We start from the raw sequence: 17637 nt of genomic DNA, 5'->3' as shown, positions 1-17637 counted from the left end.
CCCAAGTCCCTTTGTGCTACTGATTTCCTAAGCATTTCCCCATTTAGAAAATAGTCTGTGTCTAAATTCCTCCTTCTAAAGTGCAAAGCCTCACACATTTCCACATTGTATTCTATCTGCCACTTCATTGCCCACTCTCCTAGCCTGTCCAAGTCCTTCTGCAGCCCCCTTGCTTCCTCAATGCTACCCGTCCCTCCACAGATCTTTGTATCATCTGCAAACTTAGCAACCATGCCTCCAGTTCCTTCCTCCAGATCATTAATGTATATTGTGAAACGTTGTGGTGCCAGCAGTATTTATCCCTCAATTCAAAATCTCGAAAGCAAATTGGTCATTACCAGCTTGCTGTGTGTGTGTGTGTGTGTGTGTGTATGTGTGTGTGTGTGTGGGGGGGGGGGGGGGGGGTGGGGGGTTACTGTGAGCACAGAAGTGACTGCACTTCTAAAACTACTTCATCAGCTATCCTGAGCTTTGGGACATCCTGAGGTTGGTAAACAGCGCTATAGAAATGCGGGATTTTCCTAATTTCTTGGATGTAAGGTCTTCACACTTTGTCACATTGAACGATCAGAGTTTAGCCCACACATTGCCATCCTTTGTACCATTCCCTTGCCAGCAACCGGAAGCAAACCATTGGAGAGAAAAACGGTAGTGCTTTTTATGGAAAAGTGTCTTTTATTTGAGATTGGAAGGCCGTTGATCGCGGCGATTTAGTCCCGATGTAATAAACCCAGCTTAGATTCTGTAACTCTATGCAAATGATACCAGGATGAAAAGATGACTAGGTACCTTTTTCCCAGTTTCTCTCTGACAAAGTCTCTCGGTGATATTTTTATTATATATATATATATTTAATATATAAAAAAAAGTCTTTGCTGTAGTGGTAAAGTCCAGAGTCTCGTTACTGAGAGGCTTGAATGTAAACTGGAACTGTGACCATGGTGACACCCTGGCTGTTTGGCAGCTCTGACAGATTGGCGTTGTCAGGCGCCGAGACAGCCAGCCAGGTCTGATTGGCGTTGCCGGTGGCATTTGCATCCTCCGATTCGGACAGGACAATCACGTGCTCCTCCTCGCGCTCCTTGGCCCTCGGTTGTTGCTCTTCGGCCTCTGTCCTCTGCGTTCCCGGAGCCACGTGGGCCCCGACCGTGGCCCTCTTGGGTTTGCAGGGCCCCCTGCGGGTCCCACAGCGCCGCTTCCTCACCTGGCGCTCCTCCCCCCGCCCAGCGAAGAGCCCGCACCGGTGCTGTTTGAGATATTTCTCTCGCGTGAAGCCTTTGCCACAGGGTCCACAGCGGATGGTGTAGGTGTCTGTGTGCGAGTGTTGGTGTTCCATCATGTGAGCTCGCCGGCTGAAGCTCTTGCTGCAATATTGGCACTTGTACGGCTTGATCCCTATAACCCAAACAAACAAAGAGCTCCATCAGCAAACATCTATCAATCCACCAAAGCAATCCCAGATTGGAACACAACCCATAAACTACTGAAAAACCATTAAAAACGGCAACAGTTTGCATTAGGTAATTGCAGATTTGATTGAGGTTTTGGGGGATTTTGGAAGGAATTCATGGGTTACCTGGAGTCTTTCTCCGTTGATGGGGGGAGTTTCAGACAAAGTGATAATAATCAGAGTCCGACCATTCAGGCGAAACAACAGGAAACATTTTTTCACACTCCGCAGGGGACACAACGCAGTCAAAGCCAGCTCAGTTAAAAACCTAAATTCTAATATCATTCCAGTTCATTTCCATTCGGGGCTGGGGTGGCTATCTCTGTGTGTGTGTGTATATTGAAGATATTGTATTGGTAAGTAATTGTTGAAGTGTGTCGAGGCCTTGTACCTTGCGACTGTTTTTGCTATGTAACTGTCGAATTGTTAATACATTAAAATATTTCCTTTCCCTCAGATATGGGTTTAAAAATGTTAAGGATCTGGAGGACTTGGTCCTACATCCGAATGTTGGCAATTCATGCTGGGACAAGCTTCCACCTTCTGCAGTTACCCTCTGACATCTCAAACAAGTGTCTATTCTGTATGTCTTTGGTCTCAGATCGTGTTGGCAGGCAATTCGACCACAGAGGGCATCATGGTTATATCTCAATACTGTGCTCGCTCATCCGCCAAACACAGTATCCAGTGGCAACCTACAGCAAGAACCGTGGCCAATTATTCCTTTTCCCTCGAACTGACCTGTTGTGGTTGATTATAGCGCCCACTTTATACGCTGGGAAAGTGGGGGGGGGGGGGGGTTGTTTATCTGTAATCAGGGCAACATATTAGCCTCGATCACACCATTCCTTTTTGATTTGAGGCAGGGATTTTGGAAAAGCAATATATTACACTGACACTCACACAAAGACAAAAATAAACGTTTTTCTTTAAAGGGCTAAATTAGCAAACAGGAGTAATGTTTTCTCCTCGCATACCTGAGTGTGCAATTATGTGAGCCTTGAGTTTGTCAGGCCTATTGAATTCCTTTGTACAACCCGAGTGTACCCTGTGAGTGATACAAAGCAGAGAGCGTACCCAATCATTAATTCATACATTACAGCACCACAGTTAGAAACTGTCATTGGCCAATACTGACCAATCGCTTGAAGTACCACACAGACATGAAGGATGGGAGCTTTGCATGATTGATATGCAGTTAATTTAATTATTTATTGTGTAATTCGTCAGAGGGCATTTCTCTCTTTTCATGGAAGTTATTTTCTCCAGGCTGGTCCACTTCGGAAGCAGGCACCTCCTTCGAGCTGATCCACTGTCGAGAAACTACGGCCTGTGCCGAGCCACGGGAAGATTCTTACATTCCCGCAACTAGAATCAAACACTGAAAAGTGAAAGGGGGGGGAGGGGAGTAGAGGGCGGGTCGTGCATGGGGAGGGGGGGGAGGGGTGCGGTGGGGAAATACAGTAACACCATGTAAACGGTTATTATCAGTGACGGATAAATCTATTGACCCTCACAGGCTGCCCCAGTGTCCTGAACATTATACTCATATAACAAAAGGCAGTCAGGTCCCACCGTGGCTGCCCCCGACAACTGCGATCCCTTATGCATCATAATATCCACAGTGGTATTGTCACTTCTGGACCAGTAATCCAGAGACCCACCAGAGCAAAATCTGGGGACCTGGGTTCAAAATCCGCCATGACAGGTGGTAGAATTTGGTGAAAAGCATTGTTAAAAAACCCATCTGGGTCACTAAAGTCCTTTAGACCAGTGTTCTTCATAGTCGGGGGCGCAATCTACTGGCCATGCCGTGCCCGAACCGCAATGTGGCCGGTAGATACTCCTACCAGCTTCCCAGGAGTCACGATGCCTCGCGGAATCTACCCAGGTCCCACAATGGGCGGGACCAGTCTGTGCGCAACGCAAGTCGGTTTTAAACCAACCTAAGTGTACTTACCCACGATCTACAGGCCTCCCCAGGGAGGCCTCAGCCAGGAGCTCTCTGTACAGGACCACCCAAATGTGGACCAGGCAGAACGGCACTCAGGGAGTCTCTCAGGCCATTGGAGGCCCCTGGGTGGCCAGGGATTGTGCAAAGCGGTCCCCCTGGCCCTCCCCCTGGGAATGTGGGCACCTTGGCACTGCCACCCAAAAGGGACAGGTCTAAATGGGCGCTCACTAAAGCAGGTCGTAAACCTACTTAAGGCCTACCTCCGCTGGATCTAATGGCCTCCCTCGATCCACCGGCCTCATGATTAGTGCTGGCCCGGGTGGCACTGCCAAGCTGGCAGCAGCACTACCCAGATGTCAGAGTGGCAGTGGAAGGATGCCCGAGTGGCACTGCCAATGCTCGGGGGCCGAGGGGGACCATGCCCATGAAAGGAGGGTGGAGAAGGGGTTTGGAGGGGGTGGGGGATTTGGAGGGGGGGGGGTGGGGTGTGCAGGGCAAGTATGTATGGGCCTCCAGGAGGTGGGGGGGGGGGGGGCGCGAGTGGGGGTGCTGAAAGGGGGGGGGGTGCTGGAAGAGGGCTTGGGAGGGCCTGATGAGGGGGGGTCCCCAGGGACCCCATAATGGGGTGTCCTTACCTGGGGGGAGGTAATGCCCATGTGTGTGTGTGTGTGTGTGTGTGTGTGTGTGGGAGGGGTGACGTTGCCTATGGGTGGGGGGGGGACCCACAAGCTCACTTAGAGTTTGGGGCACCCTTTCAAAATGGCGGCCCGAGTTCAGCTCCTGTAATTGAAAATATGGAAAGATATGTAAGTTGAAACATGGAAGTCTGGTAATATCTGATTTAAGAAACATGAGAGAATGTGGGGGGAAATCCCACGAAGGGTTAACAGCAGCTGCCAGGAGAGGTTTGTAAAATGCAGATAGCCTCAGTCCAGCAGGCTTAGCAAACAAAACAAGCAGGTCTTTCAGGACACAATCAGTGAATCTTAGTATACAACTAAAAGCAATGTTTTACACCTCCTTTTTGAAGTTAGGTAAGCAGATGGAAAAGAATGGATGAGGTTCAGCTGAATTAGGTGACAAATGTTTAAATGTGAGGCAAGTCTTTCAAACTCACCACCAATTGAATCTTAAGTATAAAGCTAAAAGCAATATTTCACACCTTCATTGAAGTTAAGTAAGCAGATGGAAAAGAATGGATGAGGTTCAGTTGAATTAGGCGGCAAATGTAAAGGTGTGAAGTTCTGCTGATATCAGGTAAATTAAAGAAAGCTGGAGACAATGTGTCTACGAGAACACAAATTAGACTCAAATCAAAGTCAAAATTCTGAGCTGGGGCCACAATTTGATAATAATAAAACTATAGAAATGACAGGAATCAAAAGTCACACCACGTTAAAATCAAAGCATTTTTGAACATCACAAAGGACACAATACAATCAGATCTACGCGATGAGGTCATGTTCAAAATGAATACTTAGTCGTGTTAGAAAAATTTAGATTAAAGGTACCTTTTACAATCCAAGTGAAATGAAAGTTACTTTACAATAAAGTCATAAAAACTTAATAACTGCTGGAAGGGAGATATAAACCCGGAGAAAGGGGACGGTAGGCAGAGAAGCAGAGAAGGAACAAGAGTCAGCTCTCATAGCTCGGTCATGGGAAAGGGACAGAGCAAAGCAGCCGAGCTAAAACAGCTAATACATCTGAGAAAGACCAAAAGCTAAAGAAGAGTGATTGTCAAGGTGGGCCTGAAGGTCCCTTCAACCAACCAGGAGAATCCAGGAGCAAGATCTTTTTACTTTTCTGTAAAGACAGTGATTGCATCTTTAAAAATAAAATATATAATAAAATAACTTAAAAGTTTTAACCTGAAACAGTGGTTATTACAAAGCCTACTTTACTTACTTAGCAACGCAGGACCCAGGATATCGATGCTACTGAGTGGTAAGTAGGTAAAATTCTTCTGTGAATTATCCGGGGGGATAACTTGAAAACATAGTTTGACCTGCATAGCACCCACCTAAGCCTGCACAGGCGTCAGGGAGTGAGAATCCCTGTTCACCATTTAGAATGTCGGCCCTTTTTGGTATAGGGGGAATTCTAAGAATAGTGGTGAGTTTTTAAACTTCACTCTCCCAGTGCTGAAAAAAAATTCGAAGTGTGGCCTAAATCGGTGAGAAACTCCCCAGGGCCCACAATAGTGACTAAGTGTCATTGAAAAGTGGTGGGAACTCACCGGCTAAGCCAGCGGGAAACACCCTGACATCACTTTGACTGACACCAGTATTTTAATTTACAGATTTATTAAATTGAATTCAACTTCTCAAAATCTCATGGTGGGATTTGACACACTCTCTCTCTTTGGCTTATTAGGCCTGAAAGTAATTTGTAACTGGCTCATAAGATGGTTCATTTATACTTGCCAGAAGTGACAAACATTCTTACTCAGGGACATATTCTCTGCAAACAAAAGGAACGCGTTCAAGTCTTGCACTTTCTTTGAATCCCCCGGGAGCTTGGGGAGTTTATCGTTCCCTGTTATTTTTTTCCTGGCAATGCCACGACCAATCTGAGTCAAATTGCCAACTAATCAGCACCCTTTTCGCCGGTGTGTACCAATTATTGGGATTGTTTGAAATTTGTTTTCCTTGTATTTGTCTGATGAGTGCAAGGCAAAAACTTCAGCAACATGTCTCTTTTCAACAATATTCAAAATAATTCTTCCTGAACTTTACTGTCCTGATACTTTCATCCTCAGAGACTCAAGGGAGAGAGTATAATTGTTTCAGCCACTTTGCCCAATTACAGTGGGAAATGTTTCTCTACCAGCTGAGAGGAAAGATACATGGAGCTGAATGCTCAAAGTTCCAGAATAAAGTCAAACCTACCTGAAAGGGCACTTGAATTTCTTGACGGGGTCATGGGTTAGCATGTGCCTCTTCACTTTATCTTTGCGATTAAAAGCTGCTAAACACAACGTACACTTGAACGGCTTTTCACCTGTTCAAAAACAAAGAGGAAAGGAATAAAATTGGGCCGACTGAGCTCTAACAACACCGAAGGTGCACCCCACACACCACCTTAAATATTCACACCCTCCGCCGCCGACAAACAGTGGCAGCCGTGTGCACCATCTACAAGATGCACAGCAGGAACTCGCCAAGGCTCCTTCGACAGCACCTTCCAAACCCACCACCTCTGCCACCCAGAAGGACAAGGGCAGCAGACGCATGGAGACATTACCTGCAAGATCCTCTTCAAGCCTCTCACCATGCTGACTTGGAACCTTTCCTTCACCGTCGCGGAGTCAAAAATCCTGGAGCTCCCTCCCTAACAGCACTGTGGGTGTACCTACACCACAAGGATTGCAACAGGTCAAGAAGGCAGCTCACCACCACCTTCTCAAGGGCAATTAGGATTGGAGAATAAATAAATCCTAGCCAGCAACACCCACATCCTGTAAGTGAATAGATTTAAAAGAAACACAGATCAAGGTTGAACCTCTGTTGTGAAAAGCTGAGGGAGTTTTAATGGATTATATTTTCTGGATGACACTCTGGGTAATAGCAAAATTATTTAACAGCTGTTAATAAGCTTAATAGATTTTGTGCTGCAAAGTACAAATAAAAATTAATTTCAGCTCCTTTGGGAGTGATAAATAGTCATTAATCTAACATCCATAGTATAATAAGGTCGGTAACGCCGATGAATTTATTTACATATTAACAAATACAGTCTTATCACGGCATCACTCCCACGTTGGGCCTGCTTTTAGCCCACGCCTTAACCAGCCCCAGGTGATTGGCCTCTAACCTCTACCTGGGGAGTTGGTACTCCCCCAGTCCCACGGGGAGATCAATAGTTGTTTCCCTGTGATACTCCTGGGGGGTATAACACACGGTAAACAACTTCTCTATTGCTCATCTCCAGAGTCTTGTAATTACAGTAACCAGATTCCCCATCCCAAAGGTATTGTAATTGGCATTTTTAAAATATAATAATAGGTCCCGTGGTGGATTCTCCGATTCCCGATGTCGGCATCGGGATTTCCAATCGGGCGGAACATGGAGCGTCCCCTGGAAAAACGGGCTTTGGTTGCTAAGCTCCAACCCCCCTGCCAGGGTCAGCAGCGCCACACCCACCCCACACCGGCAGCAACGTGTAAATTAAAGTAAACCGTGAATATGGATGCAATTAATGGGCTTGAAACCAGTGCCCTCCCCCTCCCCCCCCCCCCCCCCCCCCCTCCCCACCACTTCAGCTGCCTCATTGTCTTTTACTGTTCACCCTCAGACGGTTCGGTTGCAATTTTGTTGTAACTGTGTGAAGGTATTTACATCGCAACGTCACAATATCCCAAAGCATTTTGTGTGAAGTCACCATTGGGAGAGAGAGGGGATTGGGGTACAAAGTGCCAAAAGCAGCCACGTGATGGAAGTAGCCAGGCAGTACATCTGGGAGCATTCTCCTGCTTATCTTCTAAATAATGCCAGGGAATCTTGTGCCTGTGCCCGAGGGGGTCGGGCAGGCCCTGGGTTAATAGCTGATCGGGAGACGGCACCTCCGACAATGCCACGCCTGCCCTCCGCTGCGCCACACTGCTACTGTCAAACTGGGTTTCGGTCTCAAGTCTCAATTTTCAGATTCGGAGGAGAGAGCGTGACCCACAGAGTCACAACCAACTAAAATGGCAAATAGCAAAACAGGAGACATTGGATTGCAACTTCCTTTCAGAATAATAATAATCCTTATCAGTGTCACAAGTAGGCTTACATTAACACTGCAATGAAGTTACTGTGAAAAGCCCCTAGTCCCCACACTCTGGCGCCTGTTCGGGTACACTGAGGGTGAATTCAGAATGTCCAATTGACCTAACAGCTCGTCTTTCGAGATTTGTGGGAGGAAACCAGAGCACCCGGAGGAAACCCACGCGGACACGGGGAGAACGTGCAGACTCCGCACAGACAGCGACCCAAGCCGGGAATCAAACATGGGACCCTGGCGCTGTGAAGCAACAGTGCTAACCACTGTGCTACCATGCCGCCCATCCCTACCCTGATTCACCTACCCCGGGTCACTGTGCGGAGTCTGCCCATTCTCCCTGTGTCTGCGTGGGTGTCCTCCGGATGCTCCGGTTTCCTCCCACAGGTCCCGAAAGATACTGTTGATTATTTGGAATTCTGAATTCTCCCTCAGTGAACAGACACTGGAATGTGGCGACTAGGGGATTTTCACAGTAACTTCATTGCAGTATTAGTGCAAGCCTACTTGTGACAATAAAGATTATTATCTATCGGGCAGTGTAAATATCGTGTTGTTAATAAAACTACGTTTCTTTATTTTGCTCAGTGTGGCTTCCCCGTGTCCTTATCAAAATAAGCTTGGCCGCAGAGGGAGGTAGCGAAGGGAATTCCAGAACTTCGGGTCTCAGTAGCCACCAATGGTTGGATTACATAAGAGGCTACAATTTGAGGAGCGCTGATATCTCAGGAGAGTGGTGGGTAGATTCCAGACTTTGGGAGGAGCAAGGCCATGGAGGGATTTGAAAATAAGGATGAGAATTTCCTGACGAGAGCCAATGTAAGCCAATGAGTAGAGGGTTCATGGGTGAACGAGCACTTGGTACAAGTTACATACAATATGGATAACAGGGTTTTGGATGAGCTCATGGATATGTCAGGGAAGTGAGGTCAGAGGCTGAACACCAGAATGTTGGAATGGTCAAGTCCGGAGTCTATAATGCATTCAAACAACACAGCAAACTTTATATTAAACTGCCAGAAGATAAGGTGGTGTGCACTCACCAGAATGAATGAGGAGGTGAAGTTTGAGATAGTGCTCAGTTTTGAATGACTTTTTACATATCTGACACTTGAATACGCCCCCTCCACCGTGCACAGGGAGATGTCTTCGCAGGTACCGCTCACTCGGGAAGACCTGTGAACAAGGTGGGGAACGCACAGTATGTTTGAGAAGGACTGACAAAGGAGCAGCACCTACTAAACCCCATTCAACTCAAACGTGGTATTGGTGACAGCTATTCAGTGAATCTGATGGCGGCTGGGAGGATGGCGGGGTGGTGGGGTGGGGCTAATCCTGGACAAGGGGGCACAATTTCCAAAGTAAATCCTGGCCATTCCAGGATAATGCCAATGTGAGATTGAGAAAGAGCTTTGCAGCCAAAAGGGATTATGGATTACGGATGTAGGTAAATGGTGTAATGATACAGATCAGTCATGATCTAGTCAATGAACGGGCTGAATGGTGTCCATGAACCCTCAGGGTACTTGACTAAATCAGAGATGGCGTTGCACTGGTAACTACTCAATTGGTGAAAGTCACAGGGTCTTCATCATAAAGCTGGTGTTCCATGGGATAGTGAGACAATACACATTTTGAATGGGGGAAATGTCCAGCAGCAACATTATTGAAGTAATAATACAAAGGCCTGGCAAAGCGGGCTGGAGGAGCTGCACAATCGACCCCTGCTCCCGTTTTCCATGTTCTTACAGTGGCAGCTGGGGGAGTTTTAATTCAACTAATTAATGTATCGGGAACAAACAAGTTAGTCTCATTGACAATAAATACTTTTAAAAAGACTGTAAAATGAGGAGTTGAGTCCACAATGAGACGGGGTTAGGGGTCATTTGTCTTTGTTTTTAATCCATTCCACGTTCTGTTAAGTGGAAATCCCTTTACTAATGTTACAGATTTCACCAGAGCAGAGCACAAGCAGCAACATTCGACACATCGAGGTGAATAGGACGTAACATCGGGGTGAAATGATGCTGGGACAGGAGCTGGGCTCCATTGCTGGCTGCTATGGTGGGTGTTGCACATTTGAAAGAGGGAGTTGGACTGAGTTACAGATCACATCATACCGATGACAGGTTCCTGACAGCACCTTGATCGATCTGATTCCTGGATTGATGGGACTGGAGAGAACCTTTCCGGGGGGAGATTATTCCTTACTGGATCTGGGATTATTTTTTTGCCTGGCCCAGGGCATTGTGAGGGGTAAGAGAGGGATGAGGTGTCCATACAGGACGTTCCAGCCATTCCTGTGGAACAGCAGATTGATTCCGTTCTCAGCCCACCACAGCGTACGTCACTGGGAATGCCAGGGAGCGTTCCATCGGCAGTCACGCTGCGGAAGGTTTCGTTGGCTGGAAGCAAGTTAAATTCCTTCACTTTGACTGCACAAGCCTGTTGAGGGTCAGTTGTTCGATGATGTTTGACCCAGAATACCTGCACTCACCTTTTGACAGTGTGGGCAGGGGTAGCTGTGCGATGCTGTCTGGAGATGATGCTCAAGGGCCTCGGGGGTAGAATATTTACTCAAGCACCTCGAACACCTGTAAGCCAAATAAATAACATAAGAACATAAGAACTAGGAGCAGGAGTAGGCCATCTGGCCCCTCGAGCCTGCTCCGCCATTCAATGAGATCATGGCTGATCTTTTGTGGACTCAGCTCCACTTTCCGGCCCGAACACCATAAACCTTAATCCCTTTATTCTTCAAAAAACTAACTATCTTTACCTTAAAAACATGTAATGAAGGAACCTCAACTGCTTCACTGGGCAAGGAATTCCATAGATTCACAACCCTTTGGGTGAAGAAGTTCCTCCTAAACTCAGTCCTAAATCTACTTCCCCTTATTTTGAGGCTACGCCCCCTAGTTCTGCTGTCACTCGCCAGTGGAAACAACCTGCCTACATCTATCCTATCTATTCCCTTCATAATTTTAAATGTTTCTATAAGATCCCCCCTCATCCTTCTAAATTCCAACGAGTACAGTCCCAGTCTACTCAGCCTCTCATCATAATCCAAGCCCTTCAGCTCTGGGATTAACCTCGTGAATCTCCTCTGCACACCCTCCAGTGCCAGTATGTCCTTTCTCAAGTAAGGAGACCAAAACTGAACACAATACTCCAGGTGTGGCCTCACTAACACCTTATACAATTGCAACATAACCTCCCTAGTCTTAAACTCCATCCCTCTAGCAATGAAGGACAAAATTCCATTTGCCTTCTTAATCACCTGTTGCACCTGTAAACCAACTTTCTGTGACTCATGCAGTAGCACACCCAAGTCTCTCTGCACAGCGGCATGCTTTAATATTTTATCATTTAAATAATAATCCCGTTTGCTGTTATTCCTACCAAAATGGATAACCTCACATTTGTCAACATTGTATTCCATCTGCCAGACCCTAGCCCATTCACTTAACCTATCCAAATCCCTCTGCAGACTTCCAGTATCCTCTGCACTTTTCGCTTTACCATTCATCTTAGTGTCATCTGCAAACTTGGACACATTGCCCTTGGTAACAAGAGGAATTAGGATTTTGGATGGAAGAGGAACAGGGTTGCCCAGGCTAATAGTTATCCATCACTAAAATGGATAACTTTGTGATTAGCTCATTGCTGTTTGGGGCATCTCGCTTGTTTGCCATTTCCTACATTACACCAGCCTTCAGTTTTCATTGTAATATCACAAGCTCATGACAAAATGTGATTTGAAAAGAGCAAAGAGGTGCAGGTTAGGTGGGGTTACGGCAATAGGGTGAGGGAGTGGGCCAGGGCTGGGGAGTGGGCCTAGGTAGGGTGCTCTTTTGGAGGGTTGGTGCAGACACGATGGGCCGAGTGGCCTTCTTCTGCACTGTGGCCGTTCCACGGTTCTACATACAAATCTTTCTTTTTAAAGTTAACAGTGACAATCGGTTACAGCTGCTCTCTGCACAAACTCCACTCTCGTTGCCCTGGTTGTTTTTTTGGAAATTCCAGCCGACACCAAGGCTGATTTACAGCACACAGAGAGAGAGAGAGGCTCTTGGGGCCCATTGCGTTCACACCTGGCCAGCGAGCACCGATCTGTTCTCATCCTATTTCCCAGCACTTGTTCGTAGCCTTGTGTGCTACGGCATTTCAAGTGCTCATGTAAATGTTCCTTAAACGTTGTGAAGGTTCCCGTCTCTATCACCCTTTTACGCAGCGAGTTCCTGAATTCAACTACCCTCTGGGTGAAAACGTTTTCCCTCAAATCCCCTCTAAATCTCAAATCTATGTCCCTGGTTATTGACCCCTCCACTAAGGGGAAAGGTTCCTCCCCATCCAGCCTATCGACGTCCTTCATCATTTTATGTACCTCGATCAGGTTCCCCCCCCCCCCCCTCAGCCCTTTCTGCTCCGAGCAAAACAATCCCAGCAGGACACGAATCAGTTACGCTGAGCTGACAAGATTACGGTTTTCCGAACTTGCGGACGGTAAGGTAGGTAGTGGGGAATTGGGAGGGTGTAGAAGAATTCCAGTTCGCACGTCCTGAACAGATTCTGGGTGGGCGATGGTGAGGTAGGCTCCACCGCAGCGCACTGAGGGGCGCAGGGACCAGGAAGAGTTTGCAGGATGGGACCTGGAGATCCCGATCGATGGGTCCCGGCAGGCGGGGTGCTTTGGAGGAGGTTGCAGTTAGGAGGGAGCTGCTGGGACCAGGGGCAGGGGTAAATCAGCCAAAAAAACATTCCTAAAAGACATGGGATCTCACAGCTGGAAGGAGCACCTGGCTCACCTGTAAAAGGTGGGGCATTTCTTAGGTGCCTGTTGGGGGTAGAGGTTGTGAGAATACTGGTGGACGCCCAACTCGTACAGGGATGGGAAGATCTTGCTGCACAGGTGGCAGCGATACGTTATCTCATCGTCATGGTTCTTGATGTGTTCGACAAACTCCTCCAGCTTCACAAAGGTCTGAGTGCAATTCTTCACCACGCACTTGTACACCTGAAAAAGAGGAGGACGCATCATAGGAAGTAGGAATTGGAGTAGGCCATTCAGCCCCTTGAGTCCAAACCACCAATCAACAAGATCATGGTTGATTTCGTACCCCTATCCCATCATTCTGCACTATCCCCAAATCTCGCAATTCCCCCAGTGCCCAAAAACCTATCGATTGGGGTCTTGAATAATACTCAATGACTGAGAATTCACAGCTCGCTGGGGTAGAGAATTCCAAAGATTCACCACCCTCTGGGTGAAGAGGTCGTACCTCGTCTCTGTTTTAAATGGCCGACCCTTTCTTCTAAGGCTGTGACTCACTGTTCTAGATTCTCTATCCCAGTCAGCCGGCGGACCGACGGGACCTCGATTAATGTCTCTTTCCAAAGCTGGCACCACTTTTTTAAAAATATAAATTTAGAGTACCCAATTCATTTTTCCAATTAAGGGGCAATTTAGCGTGGCCAATCCACCTACCCTGCACATCTTTGGGTTGTGGGGGCGAAACCCACGCAAACACGGGGAGAATGTGCAAACTCCTCACGGACAGTTACCCAGAGCCGGGATCGAACCTGGGACCTCGACTCCGTGAGGCAGCAATGCTGCCCCCCAAAGATGGCACCTCTAATAGTGCGGCACTCAATCAGCCTTTATTCCTCTTTAGAACATAGAATCTGCTGTAAAGCAAGATTCCTTCTCACATCGGAAAACTTAATTCCTCCTATTACTTATATTAATAACGAAACGTAGGTGAAGTCCGAAACGAAAGGCTTTAATTAGCAAGAAGTGAGCCCGGCAGCAGACGTACAGGAAATCGCCTGGCTGCAGGGGAACACGGGTTCTTATACCCCGCCTCGTAGGCGGAGCTACCTTCCTCTTAGCCAATAGGGGCAGCACGGTAGCATTGTGGATAGCACAATTGCTTCACAGCTCCAGGGTCCCAGGTTCGATTCCGGCTTGGGTCACTGTCTGTGTGGAGTCTGCACATCCTCCCCGTGTGTGCGTGGGTTTCCTCCGGGTGCTCCGGTTTCCTCCCACAGTCCAAAGATGTGCAGGTTAGGTGGATTGGCCATGATAAATTGCCCTTAGTGTCCAAAATTGCCCTTTGTGTTGGGTGGGGTTGCTGGGTTATAGGGATAGGGTGGAGGTGTTGACCTCGGGTAGGGTGCTCTTTCCAAGAGCCGGTGCAGACTCGATGGGCCGAATGGCCTCCTTCTGCACTGTAAATTCTATGATAATCTATGAAGAAGCGGTGTTCAAGTACATTTTCCATTTCCAGAACCCTCAAACATTTACTGAGCATCGACCCTGTCAAAACCCCTAAGGACGTTATATTTTCCAATGCGATCGCCTCTCATTCCTCTGAACCCTGTGGAATACAGGCCCTGTTCCCGTCTGATGAGCTGTCTTTATGCTCCCTCAAAGGGCCAGTGTGTCCTCCCTTAGGTAAGGAGACCAAAACTGTCCACAGTACTCCATGTGTGGCCTCACTAATGCTTTGTTAATTGGAAAATTCGGCATTAAAACTGATGCAAGCCAATGACAGCGGCAATTTAAATCCACTGGGCAACACCAAAAGGATTATGCTGGGGTTTAGATGAACCGAGGTAAGAGTTGCGGTGGCATGGAGAGATTTAGGGGTGCGGCTACTGAAATCATTAAAAGGTAGCTGGCAGGTTTACAAGGCTAATGGAATGTTGGCTTTGATCGCCACAGAACTGGAATTCAAAGCGGATTAGGTCGCGTTACAATTGCAGGGATATCTGGTTAGAATTCCCTTGCAGTAACTGTGTTCAGCTTTGATCGTCACACCTCCAGAAGGTATTGGAGGGAGGGTAAGTGACCCACTCTCTGAGAGTGCCTCGATTTTCTTTTGTGCAATGTCCCTTTAAGAAGAAAATGTACTTTGGAATATCTTGAAAGATGGTCAATTAGTTTCCGGATGGTGACATCATTTGGTTCAAGTAATGCCCTGGTAACCTGGGTTGTCATGGTGATGAACAGCTAAGAAGCAACAAGTAAATAGAAAGCTAATTGCAGTCAGTCTGCTTTTACTGTTTGGTAATTCAGAATACTGGGAATTTGTGCAAAGAGAAAATAAGTTAAGCTGTCTCCGGGTGGAACAGTTTTCTGTTTGGCAGTCTTCAAATTAATTCTGCTATTGAAGCGGGTCTCTGACAATGGAGCAGAGGCTGTGTTTCTGCGTATGTTAAACAGTTGGAAAAGACAGAACAATGATGGCAGGGAAAGGCAAGGGATTGTGATTGGACAACACCAATTGTTGCTATTAAAGTGGCCCCAGGACACACCAGACCATTTGAAGGGGTCACAGAAGAGAGTCTCGGTGACTCAAGTGAGAGAGAGGGTTCGTAAGATGCTCACCTTGTCGCTAATAGCCACATCCAAGGTCTCTGGATGGAATACACGGTTGATGACGGCGCCAAAACGATTGGCTGGGAAATGAGACCCTCCAAAAAAAGGGTCAAGTTGGAAAGACTGTAAAATTACACATGATGCCACATTTGTGCACCAAATCTAAATGATATGAGGCATTAACTATTTAAAGCAAAATCTACCTTTTCACGTGAAACATCTTCACCTGTTTAACCTAATGTTTGAGTTTGTTGGTTTGTTACAGTAAAAGTTTTAAGAAGTCACATCTTGCCCAGCGGTATTATTTCCGCTGGGTTTTGGGGATTACTTTCTTTGTAAAAGATTATTGTTCTCTGAGGATTATAACAACAAATTCATTGGAATGATACTGGGGGCTCAAAGGTTAAATTGCGAGGACAAGTTCAGGAGGCTGGGTTTGTAATCCCTTGAGCACAGTGAACTATGATGGAATTGAGGTGTTTAGAATGGATTTGTTAAACCCTATCACCTCTGGTGCATTGAGTTCGGAACAAGAGGGTCTCACCGTGAGATTAGAGCTAGGGCCCTTCCAGAAGAGTTTCACACAAAGGAGAAATCTGGAACTTTTGCTTAATCGGTGCAGTTGAGGCTGGAGATCAATTGAAAATATCAAATCTCAGAATAATAGATTATTGATAGGCAAGGGTTTTCACACGTGCAGAGATTAGGCAAATAGATGGAGCTAAAATACAGATCAGTTAGGGGGCGGCACGGTGGCGCAATGGTTAGCACTGCTGCCTCACGGCGTCGAGGATCCGGGTTCGATCCCGGCCCCGGGTCACTGTCCGTGTGCAGTTTGCACATTCTCCCCGTGTCGGAGTAGGTCTCACCCCCACAACCCAAAGATGTACAGGGTAGGATGATTGGTCACGCCAGGTTGACTCGTAATTGGAAAGAAAATAAGCAAACTAAAGATACAGATCAGTCATGCTCTGGCTTAATGGGGTAGCAAATTTGAGGGGCAGAAAGGTCTCGCCCCAGTCCCATGTACCAAGGCGCCATTGCCCTGACCCACCACCTACCCAGCCCTGTGTGTGAAGGCTGTTTAGGAATCTGCTTCCCCTGTACCTGCTGGTTCTTGTGCTGCATCATGTGCGACTTGAGTTGGAAGTAAGTGATGAATTTACAGGGGCAAAACTGGCACTGGTAGGAACTGTCGATCACCACCATCTGCTTCAATTCACCGCTGCTGCTGTCACCCGCATGGTTGGCTGAATTCTGGTGTGGAAGCTGCTCCGAGTTTTCCGATAATTCCGCTTCAAATGTAAACCAGAGAAAGGGCAAGAGAGAGAGAGAGAGAGAAAAGGGAGGGAGGGAGAGAGAGAAAAGGGAGAGAGGGAAAAGGGAGGGGAGAGAGAGAGAAAAGGGAGGAAGAGAGAGAGGGAAAAGGGAGGGGAGAGAGAGAGAAAAGGGAGGAAGAGAGAGAGGGAAAAGGGAGGGAGGGAGAGAGAGAGAGAAAGGGAGGGAGGAAGAGAGAGAGGGAAAAGGGAGGGAGGAAGAGAGAGAGGGAAAAGGGAGAGAGGAAGAGAGAGAAAGGGAGAGAGGAAGAGAGAGAAAAGAGAGGGAGGGAGAGAGAGAAAAGAGAGGGAGGAAGAGAGAGAAACGGGAGGGAGAGAGAGAAAAGGGAGGAAGAGAGAGAGGGAAAAGGGAGGGAGAGAGAGAGAAAAGGGAGGAAGAGAGAGAGGGAGAAGGGAGGAAGAGAGAGAAAAGGGAGGGAGGGAGATAAAAGAGAGGGAGAGAGAGCACGAGGGGGAGAAAAAGCGAGATAAGGGATAAGGAGAGAATAGGGTAAGTGAGGGAGGGGGAAGAGAGAGGGGGGAAGAGAGAGAGGGGAAGAGAGAGGGGGGAAGGGGGGGAAGAGAGGGAGGGGGAAGGGGGGGAAGAGAGGGAGGGGGGAAGGGGGGAAGAGAGGGAGGGGGAAGAGAGAGAGGGAGGTGGGAAGAGAGAGAGGGGAAGAGAGAGAGGGGGAAGAGAGAGGGGGGAAAGGGGGGCAAGAGAGAGGGGGGGAAGAGAGAGAGGGAGGTGGGAAGAGAGAGAGGGGGAAGA

At 47.5% G+C, this 17637-nt stretch overlaps 1 protein-coding gene across 1 annotated transcript; it reads right to left on the bottom strand.

Annotated features, from left to right (window-relative positions):
* Window positions 1-654: 654 nt before the first annotated feature.
* Window positions 655-16968, bottom strand: znf341 (zinc finger protein 341; the record flags this gene model as incomplete). Its single annotated transcript, XM_038803729.1, has 7 exons — window positions 655-1395; window positions 2428-2498; window positions 6296-6407; window positions 9212-9344; window positions 10666-10762; window positions 12977-13185; window positions 16660-16968. Coding segments are annotated over 7 exons (1425 nt in total), but the record flags the coding sequence as incomplete, so codon positions are not given.
* Window positions 16969-17637: the final 669 nt, after the last annotated feature.

This window comes from Scyliorhinus canicula, chromosome 7, assembly GCF_902713615.1.
Source record: "Scyliorhinus canicula chromosome 7, sScyCan1.1, whole genome shotgun sequence".
Classification (NCBI taxonomy): Eukaryota; Metazoa; Chordata; class Chondrichthyes; order Carcharhiniformes; family Scyliorhinidae; genus Scyliorhinus; species Scyliorhinus canicula.
Note: the sequence above shows the minus strand (reverse complement) of the source record. Positions and strands in the feature narration are given on the sequence as shown.